General features: G+C 45.5%; 2 protein-coding genes across 2 annotated transcripts; one reads left to right on the top strand and one right to left on the bottom strand.

Annotated features, from left to right (window-relative positions):
• Nucleotides 1–3,643: 3,643 nt before the first annotated feature.
• LOC116858481 (C-C motif chemokine 4) lies at nucleotides 3,644–5,486 on the bottom strand. Its single transcript, XM_032843290.1, has 3 exons — nucleotides 5,221–5,486; nucleotides 4,601–4,715; nucleotides 3,644–4,023 (listed from the first exon to the last, which is right to left on the bottom strand). The coding sequence occupies exons 1-3, from the start codon at nucleotides 5,294–5,296 to the stop codon at nucleotides 3,936–3,938; spliced, it is 279 nt and encodes a 92-aa protein (XP_032699181.1). The 5' UTR covers nucleotides 5,297–5,486; the 3' UTR covers nucleotides 3,644–3,935.
• Nucleotides 5,487–15,585: 10,099 nt separating this feature from the next.
• On the top strand, nucleotides 15,586–17,438 carry LOC116858482 (C-C motif chemokine 3). Its single transcript, XM_032843291.1, has 3 exons — nucleotides 15,586–15,768; nucleotides 16,496–16,610; nucleotides 16,987–17,438. The coding sequence occupies exons 1-3, from the start codon at nucleotides 15,693–15,695 to the stop codon at nucleotides 17,075–17,077; spliced, it is 282 nt and encodes a 93-aa protein (XP_032699182.1). The 5' UTR covers nucleotides 15,586–15,692; the 3' UTR covers nucleotides 17,078–17,438.
• The last annotated feature ends 307 nt before the right edge of the window (nucleotides 17,439–17,745 follow it).

Genomic DNA, 17,745 nt, shown 5'->3' with positions numbered 1-17,745 from the left:
AGCTCCTGGCCACCTAGGAGGAAAATGTGTATGTCATGGGAACATAATAGAAGAGTCTGGGTTGGAGTGGGATGGGGAGAGAACACAGAACTTGCATGAACCGGAACATGAAGAAACAGAGGCCCTCCAAAACTGGAGAGAGAAATGGGGGACGCAGACATTGCAAAAGAGTAGGTTTCTGGTCTCTACCCAGAAACCTGGTAAAATAAATGGAAAGTCAGATACCAACTCCCTGACCTCAGGCTCAGAAAGGAAGTTTCATGAAGAAAGGAGAACGGAAGAACCAGTCCCTTATTGTGCAACAAGTGAAGCCCCACATTGCCCCATGGAGAGGATCCCGCCCTGTCGTCGGTAATTCCAGGCTGGAGCACTTCTTCACCAGGGTATTCGGGTCTCCTTCCACCCTCCCTGGAGCTCTGGCCTCCAACGAGCTGAATTCCTCCCTTCCAGTTTGCGCAGGGGCAGGGAAGTGTGGGGAAAAGGGCTCCATGTGAAAGAGGAGACCCAGATTCTGGCCCGAACTCTGCCCTCTCTAATGGTGAGAAAAAGAGACGATTGGGGCTCTGCTCTGGGCTTCATTTGACAAATAAGAGGATGGACTCCTCCAGATAGGAATCCAAAACCCCTCTTCCCCCACCGACACCCCCAGAAGGCCACGGTGTCTCAAGAAGAGGCAGGCTTCCTCTTAACCTAGCTAGCAGGTTTGTACCCTTGGTGAAGTTTCAGCCTTCGCGTTTAGCTGCTACAGCAGACCCTCCTCTGGAGATACCTCACTTCATTATAATACATTGCCTTGGAATGTGTCCACTTCACCCTGAGTTTCTCCTGCAGGGAAGTTGGTCTCATCTTCTAGAATGTTCCATTCCCTTCCGCACTGAGGAGGGAGTGACTTGTCGGTTGGTGATTATATCAGTTTTCTATTGCTGCTGTAACAAATTAATACAAACTTGGTTTCCTGAAACAACGCTCATATATTCTTTTAAAGTTCTGGAGTTCAGAAATCCAAATGTTTCCCTAAGTGGAAATCAAGGGAATCAGCAAGGACTGCACTCCACCCAGAGGCTCTAGGGGAAAGCCATTTCCTTGCTTTTTCCAGCTTCTAGAACCGCACTCTTGCATCACTTGACTTGTGGGCTCTTCCTCCATCTTCAAAGCTGGCCGCGTAGCATGGGTTGTCACATTAACTTCTTCTCTCCATAGTCAAATCTCCCTCTGCCCCCTCTTATAAAGGTGTTTATGACTCCATTTAAGATCCAGTCAGATAATCTGGGAAAATCTCTCCAACTCAATGTCTTTTACTTGATCAAATCTGCCAAGTCGTTTTTGCTGTATAAGGCAATCTTCACAGTTTCTGGAGATTAGGATGTGGATATCTTGGGGGCCATTCTGTCTACCATGGTGGTCTATACCTTGTCTCAGGCCAGGGGAATATCTATTTTCTCTCCTAATCCCTTCCCTCAGAACAAAGTATGTGTATCTTTCACCAAAGACCACACCCTGTCTTCCAGCCTACTTCTAAACCCCTCCCTTCGCTACTTTAGGCTGTGCATTTAGGACAGTGTCATCCAATGGAACTTTCCACAATGATGGAAATGCTTTATATCTGTACTGTCCAACATGGCAGCCACAAAGCTAATAATGTAGCTAATGAGCACCTGAAACTGTGACTGGTGCAACTGAGGAAATGAATTCTCGATTCTATTTAATTTTCATTAATTTTCTTTAAAAGATTTTATTTATTTATTTGAGAGAGAGAGTGAGAGAGAGAGCATGAAAGCAGAGAAGGTCAGAGGGAGAAGCAGACTCCCTATGGAGCTGGGAACCTGATGTGAGACTCGATCCCAGGACTCCGGGACCATGACCTGAGCCAAAGGCAGTTGCCTAATCAACTGAGCCCCCCAGGTGCCCCTAATTTTCATTAAATTTAATAAAAATTTAAATATCCACTTGTGGCTAGTGAAAATATATTGGACAGCTCAGGTGTAGGCAGATGAAAAGCAAAAGCCAAGCCCAGTCAGGCTCTGGGATGAAGGAGGTGGCTAAAGCAGGGCAAGGAAGAAAATTGGCTGTTGGCCCCAGAGAGGTACATGGGCCCCGTTCAGCTTTTGCACTGGACTAAGAACACTCAAATGATTTTCAGGGTAGCTCCTCTTCATCTGCCTCACACAATGAGTCATCCTTTAAGGGACCACAGAGTCATGTCACATGGAGCACAGAAAAGGGACTAACCTGGGATTTGGCATTGGCTGGAGTTCTCTGTCACACACTCACTGAGTAAGTCACTTCTCAGTCCCCTGCTCTGTTTCCATTATATCAGTTGGAGCAGATGATCTGAAAGGACTCCTGAAATTTTAGTAGACTAAAATTCTATGTCCCATGGATCAAGGTTTGATTGTACATATAATTCTATTTCAGGCCCACATTCTCTCTGACCCATGTAAGAGGAAAAAAAAATTTTAAGTTTCCACATCCAGCAAGGAGCCCAACATGGGGCCTGAACTCACAAACCTGAGGTCAGGACCCTGAGATCCAGAGTTGAATGCCCAACAGACTGAGCCACTAAGGCGCCCCTGTAATAGGAAGTCCTGAGTGAAGAATTAAGGAGACAAGATGTGGCTCTAGGTTACTCCTGCAACCGTCCAGAACCGGATCTGACAATCTGACATTCATTCTTCCGTCCTCATGACAACACTTCACATTTGCTTTGGCTTTTTGAGAGCTGATCACTAACTAACCTAATCCTCGTGATGACCCTAGGAGGACAGACACAAGGCCCATTTTAAGTGAGAACGCTGAGACTCAGAGAAGGAAAGAATCTTCCAGGTGTCAGGCCCCATCATAGGTAACGTACATGTCACCTTACAAATGCCCTTCGAGGGGTTAAGGGGGTAGGAGAAGAGTAAATGAAGCAAGATGGGATTGGGAGGGAGATAAACCATAAGTGACTCTTAATCTCACAAAACAAACTGAGGGTTGCTGGGGGGAGGGGGGTTGGGAGAGGGGGCGTGGGGTTATTATGGACATTGGGGAGGGTATGTGCTATGGTGAGTGCGGTGAAGTGTGTAAACCTGGCGATTCACAGACCTGTACCCCTGGGGAAAAAATATATTATATGTTTATAAAAAATAAAATTTAAAAAAAATGCCCTTCGAGGCCCCCACTTTCCAGGTGTGAAAATTGAGATCCAGGAAGGCAAGATGACTTTCCTCACGGTATGTGGGTAATAAGTTAGGCAGACCCATTTTTCTGACTCTGAACTACTTCTTCCTCCCTCTACATTGTGCTGCTGCTATTTACAACGTCCTGCAGAACACTGACCTGTAAACCTTAGCATCACAGCTCTCCTTCTGGATCATCCTTTCATGATGCTCCCCAGCAGACCTACAAGCCTAAGCAAGTCATGTCACCTCTGTGCCTCTCTTTCCTCATATGTGAAACTAGAGATAACCAGTCCTTTACAAGGGAGTTAAAATCCCATTGAAAGTGTTAAGTGAGGTCATGTCTTCAGACCTGTTAGCCCATAGTAAGCACTCAGTAATTGCTCATTTTTATTGTGTTTGGAAACGGTAGTTGGTCCCAGTCATAATGCAAGGCAATGCCCTTCACCCCCAATCAAATTAAAATGCAAAGAAATTGTCTGTAATTTTAAGAAGTTTTATTTTGAAAACACATGGAATCAGTTACATTATCCACATATCTACAATAGCAGAGAAACCGTGACAGTAGGCCATCCCCATGGGGGATAAAGTGTCCTTTGGCAAAACAAATAGTAGAAATAACTTCAAATACAAAAACACAGCCCATAATAAGATTAAATTAAGAGAAGGAATGGGCTATTGAGAAGAGTCACGAGTGTGGAGAAGGTGTGTCTCGTGAGAAGAGTCGGGCTCAGGTGACCTTCCCTGGAGACCTCCTGCACCCAGACCCGGAGCAGCTCAGTTCAGTTCCAGATCGTCCATGTATTCCTGGACCCAGGCCTCACTGGGATTAGCACACACTTGTCTGCCCCTTTTGGTTTGGAATCTGTGGGACAAGGAATGAACAGATTAGAATTCCATGGATCCTTGCCTATGGTAGGTATGTATCTTCCTCCACTTGACTAGGGTTCATGTTGGACAGCTCTAATGATGGGGAAACACTTCCTGCGGTGGTGCTAGAACTGGGCTCCTTTTAACTTCTATTCTAGATTTGGTTCCACCTCCTGGGTTGCCCAGATTAGGAACAAATGAGTTTTGCAATCAGTAAGGATACATCAACCCACTCATTCTCTCTTGCCCCCAGCAATGACTTTTCTGTGTTTTTCTAAGTATGGTTTAAGAAATCAGCCCACATCTCCTATCATCTTTTTTACTTTCCTTGGTTTCTTGGCTTCTGGCTAAGTTCCTCCCCCAGAAACCTCTTTCTTCTCCCTTGGCTCCGACCCAGCCCTCTCCAGACTCAACAGGTGACTTCATGACTTGATCCTCTCTGACTTCTGGGAGGGCTTCAGCCCTGAGACCAGCCTCCCTACTGCTTGATTCCACATTCCCCCAAATAGGTCCCCTTTTCTCATCCTACCCTCACCCTTGCCTCCTAGACCAACTTGATACTTTATACTCACACCACGGCTGGCTGGGAGCAGAGGCTGCTAGTCTCGAAGTAATCAGCCACAAAGTTTCGAGGAAGCTTCCTTAGGGTGTAAGAGAAGCAGCAGGCGGTGGGAGGGTCTGAACCCACTGAAAAGAAACGCAGGGGTGAGACAGAAGCTCTATAATGACTGTTAATTCTGGCTTCTAATAATAGATATTCAGTGGCCATCTCTGTAGAACAACCAGATCCCAAAATATGGTCCCTTGTATCCAATCTCACTCACCCTAAGTAGGAGTATTATTCTGAATAGAAGAACATAAGAAAGGCATGAAAGAATTCTAGATCGGAGCTGGACTTAGTCTCAGGGCATGTGTCTACCTCCCTCTATTTTACAGATGGGTAGACCAAGGCACGGAAGGAAACAGGAACTTGCTTAAATGAGTCTACTTGTTGCTATTTCTTAAGAAAACAGGAACTTGACTATTACTTAATGTCTACCAGATTCTACATTTAACAGCAGGCTACTTGGAAATCTTCCCGTCTCCCTTTTGTCCAATCCCTAGATGCCACCGTTAGATCATCCCGAGTTAGAAAAGTCAGCACTGCCTCCACCATGACTCTAGAAGTTAGCGGCTGGAAGAGTGGACCTACTTGGTGCTGAGAGAGCCGGGGTGGAGAAGGCAGCCACGAGCACAAGGAGAGAAAAGACGGTCACGCAGAGCTTCATGGTCTTGAGAAAGGAGAGGTTTTCCTGGAGCTGAGACTCTCGAGTCCAGAAGCTTCAGAACCTGACTGTGTTCTGTGCTGAAACTGATCTGGGAACCCCTCTTTATAGGAACTCTGAGGCCTCGGACAGAGCTGGAGGCACAGGAGGGCAAATGGAATTTCCAGGGTAGAGATGATGTCATGGTGCCAATACGGAAACTGAAGCTAGCTGACAGTGAGCAGCACTTCACAGCTTCTCTTCCCCAGGGCGATGTCATCACTATGAGGGAGGGTAGTGGAGAAGAAACGGGCTGCACCATAGAGGGAAGTGGTACACCAAAGGCAGTCATCAAGGTTGTGGAGAGAATTGCAAACCCTAGAGGAAGGATGAAACATTCACACCTGCCGGAGAGGCTTGCAAATGAGAACCGTGCTGCTCCTGGGGGTTGGCACCTCCAGAAACTGGAGGCTTCATGTCAGTTTTTTCAGGGCTGCTGCAAGCCTGGCCTCAATAAGGAAGGGGCGGCCAGGGCTCCATGTCCCATTCCTGGGACTCCTTCTGCTGAGCTGAGTGACCTTTGTACCCTGTATTTTCCTTGGGCATAAAGAGAGAGTCCAAGCATTGACTGTGCAGAAGGACAAAGCAGGGCAGCTCAGGAACATTTACAACTTCTACTTAGAGATTTATGATGGGCCAGGCACTGGGCAAGCTGCCACGTACACATGACATCTAACCCCACCATACCCCTGAGCAGGACTGTGATTATTCCCCTAGGGCAAGGAGGATCACACAGCAAGATTCACTATCTCCAGACCACACAGCTGTTAAGTGGCAGTGCCGAGATTTGAACTGAGATTCATCTGATTCTAAAATCTATTTTCTTTCCACCCCATTGCTTCCAGTACAAATACAGAAAGTGACCACAAAGAGAGAAAATGTCGACCACTAGGGCCAGTGCCACACACAAAGACACATCTTATTAGGGCTGAAATCAAAAAGGAGTTTGGATCAGTCCATCCCAGAACAAGAGGGGAACAGAAAAGAAATAATGATTTCAGTATGTTCAGTTGACTGATAATAGAAAAGGGGGAAAAGCTCAGGAAGAATAAAGTTTGGAAGACCCAAATAAAGACTAATTCTCTAGTGTAAAAATGGGATCAGAAATACCTAGCAATGAGCTTATCCATGTTATGGATAAAATGTGTAATCCAAGCATGTGGGTGTTCCCCAGCCATCCATAGGGAATTCCTTGCATTTATGGAAACCCCTGCCTGGTTGGGCAGCTGCTGCTGACCACCTGAAGTTTACAAAGGCCAAGAACACAGTAATTCATGGTGTGGTACATGTGGGGGCAATTTCAGTGGTTGGATCAAGATCTCTGTCCACCGTCGTCTCACCCACGCTGACCCATCTGCTCACCCCCACCTCACATGGCTACCTGCCTCTGCCCTGAGAAGGAAGAATGAAAAGGGAAAGATGAGAGCCAGGCCTCCTGGGTGCTGTACAAATGTGGGCTAGGAAGGATCAGGGTAGCATTTTGGAGTACTTCAGGGCTACTAAATAAAGTTCAATGTCATCTTACTTCATCACTCCCCAACCACCACCACCTATACACTCACAAACTCTACTTCTTTCCTCCATCCTGTCCTTACCCTTTTCTTTGTGCAAACCTTGCTTCCAACGTACCAATCTTTACCAAGTCCTCCATCTCCAGCTCTGAGGTTCTGTGATACTTTGTCTCTCCTGGTTGATGGGATTGCATGTTCATGCATCAAGCACCTTGCCTTAAGGGAAGGAAGGCATGTCTTTTTTTTTTTTAAGATTTTTATTTATTTGACAGAGATAGATCACAAGTAGGCAGAGAGGCAGGCAGAGAGAGAGAGAGGGAAGCAGGCTCCCTGCTGAGCAGAGAGCCCGACACGGAACTCGATCCCAGGACCCCGAGATCATGACCTGAGCCGAAGGCAGCAGCTTAAACCACTAACCACCCAGGTGCCCCCAGGAAGACATGTCTTAATGTTCCCCCAAATCTACAGACTTTGTTATTCGTGGCATTTCCATTCAACTCAGTTGAGTAGTCATCTGCTGAAGGAAGCCCCAAATCTGCCCTCAGAGGTTTTACTCTAGTGACGGTGGAGACAGTGACAGAAATAACAATGTCATGAGATGGAATAAGGTAAGTGTCATATCAGAGGTAGAAACAAAATGTCAGGGAGCCCAAAGGGTGGAGAAGGCCATCCCTTGGCTGTCAATGAATGGTCTCCAGTCAAGTCTAAACCCCACTGTGCACTAAGAAGGAGCACTTGACATTCAACCAATGACCCTGTCATTGGAGTACTCTGTCTGACATGGAGTCCTCTGTCTAAATGAGTGGGGTGTGCTGATCTTCAAGCTGTGGAGGGATTACGAAGGTGTCTTCTCTGGAACAACAGGACAATGATCATAGGTAAGAATGGGTAATTAGTCTACATTGAGCCACACAATGAATTTGACTGTTGACTTTGGCTTCCTAGCCTTGCTTTGACCTTTGGCTCATGGAGATAAAATCTTTTGTTTGTGAAGGTCCCAACAATAATGCTGTGTTCACACCAGTGAAATTCCACACCAAAAGCACAAAGGCTTGTATCAATATGTTAAGCTGAATCAATGGCTTCTGAGATTTATGCATGGAGGTTATTACTAAGTAATAGTCAATAGAGAATGAGAAAAAATCCTTCTCAAATACACAACAAAAAAAGGGCTCATCTTCTTTAGAGAACTTCCCCCACCTCTCTTCCAACTAAATTCTCTATCTTCCTCTATGCTCCTACAGCTCTCCCAGAGCTCCCTCCTTCATATCAACTAGAACGTATTTGGTTGTCTCCCTCTCTGCATCAAAGGGAGTTCCTTGGTACAGACACCATGTTGTGCTTATCTCTGTGTACACAGTAGGTATTCAATAGACATTTGCTTAATAGGTGTCCAGAGGCAGCCAAACTACCAGTTTTAATGGGAGGGGACGTGACAGGTAACATGGACTCAGGATGTGAACTCCATTTAGCTAAATGAAGTACGAATAAACTGATCATTTTGAAAAACTCTATCCAAAATGTGGTTCCCCAACCTCGATGGGGTAATTCTCTTCTTTCTTCTGCCTTCCACCCACATATCCAGTAGTTTTATCATCAAGGAAACTTTTCTAGACTCAGCTCTTTCCAGCTTAGGGTTGTAGGAGTGGCAGCAAGAGTTAACTGGTCCCACGGGTCCCTGTGTCCACCTCCTCACTCCTGAGCAGGGAAACCCTTCACTTCCCCTCACTCGTGGCAACACAGAGGTTTCGCCTTTTATGCCCTTGCTAGCACTGTGCTCATAATTCCATTTTGGGCACTTTCACATCTGTCTTCTCATCTTGTCCTGCCAGCTTCCCAGGGCTACACACAGGACCACTAGCCACAGTAGTAACAGGACCTTGAAGAGGTCCCGGTACTTTTGATTTCCCCCAGCAGATCCTCATCCATGGTTTTATTTGATTCCAATCTGTTTTGCCATTATGCAGATTAGGAATACAAACTCAGAGAAGTTCAAAGACTTAATCAAGGTCACACAGGATGTGTGTCAATAACCAAAGTCTTCCAACTTCTGGGTTGGAACTTCCTTTATAGGTATGACCCTCTGAGACTGTACACATAGGAAGTCCCAGAAGGTACCAGACCCTCTGAAGAGATTACAAAGCTGTTGAGGAGCAGGAAACAGAAGCAATCAATCCCAACATTCTGTGCCCACCTAGAAGGAAAGTACTGAGATGCATGAGGATTGGGGAGACTATTGGGTGTCAGGACCAAGAACACTAGCCTCTAGGATGTGGAATGCCCAAAACTAGAGAGCAAATGTTGAGACTGGACCGCCAACATGAGCTAACTGTGTGGTCACTTTGCCAAGACAATAAACCAATATAGGTAAATCCTCTGGTCTTGTCAATGTGGTAGTCAAGTCACTCAGGGAAATGGGAGCAGAAACTGGATTGTAGAAGGAAGAAACAAGTACATTATCCAAAGTGTGGGGGCTCAGGATGGAATCTGTAAGACAGGAAGGTGATCGAAGCAGTTCATCAGAGACAATCACTCCACCCCTCAAGCCAGCAGCCTCACTCTTCTTAAAGAGGAAATGGGTCTTCGTCACCCACCACAGCCTGCTCTTTGCAGTCAAGGGTGGAGGTCAGTGACTTTAGGGATGTTCATTTCCTGAGAGAAGGTTAAAGCCTCACCAGGGTTCGGAAGACTTTCAGTATTCTTTAGGAACCATCTTTCTTCCTTCCAACAGTGCTTTTATACCTGTTTCAAGCTCTTCCCAGTTTGGTCACAGAGAATATCCAACAAGAGAAGAAATCTAATTCAATAAAACCTTACTGAGTGTCTACTGTATTCTGGGCACTGTTTCAGGCATTGGGGATACATGCTTTGGAAGGTGATGGTGAAATGTCAAGAAAGGGAATGCCTGAGTTTTGTTTGTCTTTTCTCATAGAAAATATACATCACCACTCTACAAAAATTAGAAAACATAGGAAAGCATAATAAGAAAATAAAAATGAGCCAGCATTCTGTATATGGTTTTGTATTTTACTATTGTCTGTTACTATTTTTTCTTGAACTAGTATATCTTATTTTGTTACTTTACATTCTTCCGTGTCATTAAAAAACATAAAAGTTACTCCAAATTGGCATGCATGGTATTTCATTGCATGGATATACCAAAATTTTATTAAAAATTGTATAATTAACCATTCTGTTACTTAGGTCAGGCCATGCAGGTTGTGCTAACATTTCTCTGTTATAAATTTAGCTGGGATCTGAAGAATGATTAACCAGGCAAAAAGTATAGGGCTGGGGTTAATCGGGCAAAGAACAAGAGACCTGCACCTTTTTTAATACATGAAATAGATTAACTGGAATAGTTCAGTAATATCTAATGATAGATAACACTAACGTAACGATAGTAACTAACACTAACACAGTGCTTACAAGAGCCAGTAATATTTAAAGCCTGTTATTCATATGTTATACATATATGTTATGTTATACATAACATTCATAGATGCTAATGTATTTTATCCTCCTGGGGGGGTCCTCTGAGGCAGGTACCATTATCCCCCTTCACACATGAGGAAACTGAAGCACAGAGAGGTAATTAATTTACAGAAGAACACAGAGCTATTACATGTTAGATTTGGAAACTGACATCAAGGAAGTCTGTCTCCTAGGGCACCTGGGTGGCTCAGTGGGTTAAAGCCTCTGCCTTTTGCTCAAGTCATGATCTCAGGGTCCTGGGATTGAGCCCCACATCGGGCTCTCTGCTCAGCAGGGAGCCTGCTTCCTCCTCTCTCTCTGTCTGCCTCTCTGCCTACTTGTGATCGCTCTCTCTGTCAAATAAATAAATAAAATCTTAAAAAAAAAAGGAGGTCTGTCTCCAGAGCGCAAGTAAATCAGAAAAGGGAAATGTGCTTACTATAAATTTATGTTAATAATAAATAAAAAGTTTTTTAAAAAATTATGTTAAAAGCTTAAAAACCAAAGTTCTGTTATTGTGATGTAAAATGTCTTACAGTTTTGCATTCTGCATGTCTTTGGAGAGTAGAATCCATGGGTTTCCCTTGTCCTTAGAAAATTAAGGGAATTTATTATACCATGGCTTTCCTTATTTGTTGTAAATACTCATCTCTGCAGCTATCATGGGATGTACCCATGCTTATAGGAATTCACTCTGCCCTGTGATCTCCCAGAAGGAGGAGCCGACACCTCATTCATAGAAAGCAAAGGAGAGGCCTGCACTTTTAAGGAATTACATGTGTTTCACAGGGCTGAGTCTAAGTTTCCAGGAAGTCTGAAAGTGGCAAGAAACAGACCAAGGAGGGAGGTGGGGGTCAGGTCATGGAGGGGAAGCTTCCATTTCATGTTGGAAACCATGCAGGGTATTTGAAATATTTTCAACAGAGAGAGATAGAGATGTAAAATCACTTTGGATGGCATGCGATGGAACAGACTGAAGAGAGGCAAAACTAGAAGGAAAAACAGTTAAAAGGACACTCTTAGAGCAGTAAGAAATGATGAGAGGCAAGAAATGATGAGGGCCTGACCTAAGACAGTGGTAGTGAGAACAGTGAGAAGTAGACATACTTCATTTCAAATACAGAATAGATGCAAATGAGAGGGAGGGAGATGTCAAAGGTGAGTCCCAGATTTCTGGCTTGGAAGCTTTGTAGGTAGAGATGCCTTTTACTGAGTGGAGAACAGAGAAGGGGGAGCAAGGATGGATCTAATCCAATACCAAAGGGATTCCTTGCTCTATTACATAGGCAATATGGCCAGAGGAGAATGATAAGAAGAATCCAAGATCACAAAGGGCCTTGCTGTAGAAAGAAGGGTCCCCATTAATGAGACACTGTCTCTCTAGGATGCTAAAAAGAGGTCTCTGGGATATAGTTTCTGCCTACCTGAAAGTGGGGCCACACCTTAAAAATGGGAGCCATGGCTGGGTCAAACAGGTTGTCATTATCAGCAAGGCTGTCCATGGAGCTCCTGCTGCTGAAGAGAGAGAGTTGGGACCAATGCCCAAGACAGTGGGGGCCACAGAGCCGGAAGTGGGAAGGAAACCCACCTAGCAGGGCCAGGGCATGGGAAGCAGTGAAGGGGTGAGCTGTGCAGAACAAGGCAGTGACATTGCAAAACATGAACTGTTCCACCAAAATTCCCTGCACTCATGGCTAGGATACTCTCTTGGACTGGGATGGGACCTCAAAGAGGCTGGAATGAGCCAGAAAACCAGGACGCAAATGAAGCCCCTCCAAACCAAAAGGTCCGCCATGCTACTGTAGCTACTTTGTGTCACCACCACGTGAGAGAGTTTGGGTGCTCCACCAAAGATCAAGACCTCGACACAAGGACCCTTCTGATTTTTTCTTTCCTGTTAGTATGTCAGCTCCATAGTGGGACTTTGGGCATAACACACACTGTTGGTCAAATCAGTGATTTATTCATTCCTTCACCAAATATTTATTAAGCTCTACTATGTGTCAAGCATTGTGGTCACCCTTGGAGATAACCTGCCAAAGAACAGACAGGGAAACATTAAACTGACCAAAGCCATCTGTGTGAGCCTGGGAAAGTCATTTCACCTGGTAACATCAATTTACCACCTAGGAAATTTCTAAGACCTACTCAACCAACTCAATCATCCGAAGACCCCCTTATAGTTTTCATTCAACATAGGCATACCAAGCACATACTCTGTATACAAGTATGTTATTTTCTGATCCAGGAAAAGCACATAGGACAAGGGGCTATTTTCTGATTTGAGGATTAATATGGAAAGACTTACAAATATATAAACACTAAGATAAAATTGAATATTCAGTAAAGCACCTTTATTAGAAGAACAAAAATATAAGGGATATGATCTCAGACAATTCATCATTTTATAATAATTGTGTGCTAGCCTTTGATTTAAATTAACCAATAAGACATGATTTGAATTTGGTTTAAACTGAACAGGACATGGTTTCAATTTTTGGAGAGAAAATTGCATAAATAATTCATTACAATGCAATGTGGCTGGTACGGTAACTACAGGTCCACTATCAGGAAAGAGGTTGATTCAGCAGTTTCCAGTTCCTTCTTCTGGCCCTCCCAACTGATAGCATCCAGCTCTCAGAAACTGAATCACAAGTTTGAAGGGGGTTCCCCAAGAAGTGAATGAGAGTGTGCAGTTCAGGGTATCAGCTGAGGGCTGGGGAAGAGGGGGCGGGCAGAGGAGAAGGCACTGAATATGATTTAGAGTTTCCACTGAAACCAGTGATAGACTCCTTTTTTGGAATTAACAGTAACAAGGGAAGACACTTAGATGCGAAGCCCAGGGTAACCTGCCATGGTCCTTGATCTTGCCTTAGCCTCTCTCAAGACCAGCATTAGTAATCCTAGAGATGGGATGAAAAGAGGGCACATGTATTTTATTTGTTTAAGATTTTATTTATTTATTTATCAGAGAGAGAGAAGAGGCAGGGGAAGCAGCAGGCAGAGGGAGAAGCAGGTTCCCCACTGAGCAAGGAGCCCAGTGTGGGACTTGATCCCAGGACCCTGTGATCACAACCTGAGCCCAAGGCAGACGCTTAACCAACTGAGCCACCCAGGCATCCCGAGCCCATGTGTTTTAAGAGCAGGACCCGTAGGCACACAGGAAGGAGAGAATTCCTAAGGTGTGACCTCACTTTGCTTATGTCTTACTCTCACCATTGTTCTAGCCCCTTCTGGGGGACTTCAAAACCCTCCTGATTTGACCCCAATCTAGTTTCCTTGTCCCTGGTCGCTCCGCCACGATACAGCTACACTAAACTTCTTGCTCCTCCCTCTGAACTGGCAAGTCCACACCTGTCACAGTACCAGCTGGACCTCTTACTGCTACCCCCCCACACCCACTTATATGTGCTTGAATCCTGTGTACCTTCCAAGACCCAAGCAAAGTTCCTTCCTTTCTGTGATGTCTTCCCCAGACTGTCCTGAGGGAGGTCATTTCTCCCTCCTCCTGGTGCTATGAACTTCCATTAATTTTTCTCCTAGGAATCTTGGCACTTTCTGCTAAATGCTATAGTTGCCTGTTTATATACTCTACCTGCTCCTATCAGACTGAGAGCATCTAGAGGACAAAGGCCAACTGTGCATTAGGTTTATTAATTATGTAATAATAGGATAATAAAAGATAGAAAAGAAAAAAACATGTCGATTTGCCTGAAAAGGAGACCTTTTCACACCACTGAAATTATGACTGGAAAAGAATACGAAAACTGCTTTGAATTTGTCATTATTTATGTAAATATCACACGGGTTCTTAAAAGAGTTCAGAGAAATGGAAATCAAAACTTCATGTTAACAAAGACCATTGGACAGAAATTTCAGTATATCAAAAATTTCTTTCAAACTAACAACTTTACAAATGGTAATACTGTAAATGTTTTAAAACAAAATGCTTTCATAGATTGGTAGGCTGACCAGGAAAGTAATACATTCTCACTTTAGGAAAAAAAAAATCTAGAAAAAGGGGAAAACAAAAAAATTAATTATCCATAGACCATAGACACAAATATAGCTATTGTTGGTGCTTTGTGACATTTATTCCCAATGCTTTTTATTTTTCCCATTCCTAGTGTTTACATCTATATCCCATATATATACATGGTTATAGTATTTGTCATACATGTGTGGCTACACATACATACACATATTTGTATAATTCTTCATCTTGCACAATTTTTCATCTTACCTTTTTATAACTGATGTTATGATATATTTACGCCTTTTCACTTCACTTAGTTTAATGAATGAAGCGAACAATCCAGCATTTACTTTATCCTTCCCTAATAGAGGAGAATTTGGGTTTTCTTGTTTTAGAATCATGAGTGATGCTGCATCAGATGTCTTTATGTTTTTTTTTAAGATTTTATTTAGTTATTTATTTGACAGACAGAGATCACAAGTAGGCAGAGAGGCAGACAGAGAGAGAGAGAGGAGGAAGCAGGCTCCCTGCTGAGCAGAGAGCCTGATGCGGGGCTCCATCCCAGGACCCTGGGATCATGACCTGAGCCGAAGGCAGAGGCTTTAACCCACTGAGCCACCCAGGCGCCCCAAATGTCTTCTTGTTTAAAGATGCCTCTGTGTTTGGGTTTGTTTCTTTAGAACTCGTTCCTAGAAATGCCTTTTCTAGGCTACAAGGTATAAATATTTTTAGGCTCCTGACATCTGAACACCCACATCTCCTGTGCTTTCTGATCCTCATCCAATGTTAACCCAGAGCCTCTAGTCACCCGGTGACTGTCTGACGACAGGACGAGAAATGGAGATGTGATCTCATGCTTCCAGGTCCCCAGGCGAGAATTCCCCAGGTCAGTGCCTTGCATCTGAGGCAGGTGCGTGGCACCCTCTGCATCACCCCACTCCCTGCCCTGCAGTGGAGGAAGCACAGAAGTCTCAGCTCTGTGGGAAGGACAGGGCTGGCGAGCTCACGTATAGATCAGTTCCTATGGGAAGATCCTGCCTAAGAATAGCCTCGGGTCAACACATGGCCCTCTCCTTCTGCTCACGGGGGAAACCATTTCCTCACAAGAAACCAGAACAAGTCATGAGTTTCGGGCTGAAACTTAGAGCTCAGAGAAGCTATTCTTGGATATCCTGAACCCCTGTGGTCCCCTAGGACCTTGAGTTGTGCAATACTCAGCGTGACACCACTGTGCTTAAAAATTTCCCTCCACACCCCCGGATTCCATTTCCCCTTCCACCAGGGCTGCTATAAAGAGCAGGGGAGATCTGCTCACACTCCAGAAGGACGGAGGCAGCAGCCAGTGCCCAGGCCCACCCCCCGGACAAACGAGCCCACACGCCGTACCCTGCTGAGCAACATGAAGGTTCCCGGGGCTGCCCTCGCCGTCCTCCTCTGCACCATGGCCCTCTGCAGCCAGGTCTTCTCTGCACCATGTGAGTCTCTGTTGTTGTCACAACTGTCTCCACTCCCTGTCCCCATAGTCGGACCACTCCTCTTTCTGTCTCCCCAGCCTTGGGAGCCCCCAAGAGAAAAAAGGGAGCTTCTCAAAGGGCTTGAAAACTGTGGCATTTCTCTTCAAGACTTTTACTTTCGTCTTATAAAGGAGTCTTAGCTGCCCCAGTCCCCAGATCTGAGAGCTAGGGGGAGGTAGGGGAGTTGGAGTTCCATTTTACAGGTGGCAAAATAGGGACCCTAAGCAAATGAGTTTGTAAGAGGCAAGATCCAAGCCTGGTGACCTCTCAGTGGGGTCATCCTTCCCCTCACCCCCCAGAGGTCTCCCCAGGGCTCTGTCCCTTGGATGTCATAAGAAAGATGTCCAAGGTTTCTATTTTGCTGGGGCATGCATGACTCCTTGAGCCAGACAAAACTTCCAGAGAGAGAGGAAAAAAGAGCAGTCTTCTTGGATGTTTGGATCACATCAAGAAAGTCTGCCCATGACAAAGAGTCAAGGACAAAGAAGGACCCAGACAGAAGCCAGAACAGAGACAGGCACACTTCTAGGCAAAGACACCCAGCACTTTCCAGCGACCCTGTCTGCCGGCCCGTACCCAGAGCAATGTTGGCTTCCTCCGAGTCTTCCTCATCCTTTCAGAGATCCAATCTCAGGTCTGATGTTTCCTTCTGAACTGTGACTCAGGCTCATTCTCTCTCCTCCTCCAGTTGGTGCCGACACCCCAACAGCCTGCTGCTTCTCCTACGTCTCCAAGCAGATTACACGCAAGTTCATAGTCGACTATTTTGAGACCAGCAGCCAATGCTCCAAGCCTGGTGTTATGTAAGTGCCAGTCTTCCTGCCTGCCTCTGGGGGAGATGGGGAGGGTCTGGAGTTGGGGCAGCACCCGAGGGCACAGACTGGCCAGGGGTGCCATCCTGGAATGGCATGTAGGACCCAGGTCTCTGAGGTGTGACCTGACCTGGCCAGAGGCTTGCGAAGTCAGGGAGGGTTGGCCCAGCCCAGAGGGGAGGGAGGGAGAAAGGAGGTGGCAGCAGGATCCCTTGGGAGGAGGTGGTGGTGGTGAGACGGTAAGAGGAGGTCTCTAGACCGAGATGGGCAGAGGGTCCAGGGCAGAGAGTGGGGTGAGGGGCTACAGCGGGCCCAGAGTTCCACTGCTGGATTCCTCAGTAAATAATCCTTCCACCCCTCTCCACAGTTTCCAGACCAGAAAAGGCCGGCAGCTCTGTGCCGACCCCACTGAGGCCTGGGTCCAGGAGTATGTGACCGACCTGGAGCTGAATGCCTGAGTGGCCCGGAAGCTTTGAGAACCCAGTGACCTCAGTGGGCTGCCTGAGGAGCAAAGGTCCGAGCCTTGGGAACATCCCTACAACCTCCACAGCTACCTCTCCTGCGGGCTGGTTGTTGCCAAACAGCCACACTCTGGGATTCTTTCTAACTTAAATTCCAATTTATTTATACTATTTAATTTTTGTTATTTATGTTCAATGTCACTCTCTGGGACCGTGTGCTCCGAGAGACCCCAAGACACCTTCCTCGCCGCCCTCCCCTGCTCCCCTCACTTGCACTGTGATTGGTGACGACTGTGTGACTGTCGTCGTTTATTCTAGGCAGAAGTGGCACCCGAGCCACTGGACTGGTGTACATGTATGGGATGTTTCTGTTCAGTGCTGTGTTCAGCCCTGAGAAATAATAAAGATGGTCTTTTGAAAAGGAAACTGGCATTGAGTTTGGTTTCCTTTGTCCGGAAAGTCAGAATCGCTGGTCAAAAGGAACAATGGGCAAAAAACAGGCAGATGTGAAATGGAGGGAAATTGGGATTTCTGGGTCACCGACATCATGAATACTTAATAAATGAAATCATAACATATGTATTTGGGAAAATTCACTATGATGATGGATATTATTAAGAAGAGTATTAGGGCACCTGGGTGGCTCAGTGGGTTAAGCCTCTGCC

Source organism: Lontra canadensis, unplaced genomic scaffold (assembly GCF_010015895.1).
Source record: "Lontra canadensis isolate GAN:19392208 unplaced genomic scaffold, GSC_riverotter_1.0 scaffold137, whole genome shotgun sequence".
Taxonomy (NCBI): Eukaryota; Metazoa; Chordata; class Mammalia; order Carnivora; family Mustelidae; genus Lontra; species Lontra canadensis.
Note: the sequence above shows the minus strand (reverse complement) of the source record. Positions and strands in the feature narration are given on the sequence as shown.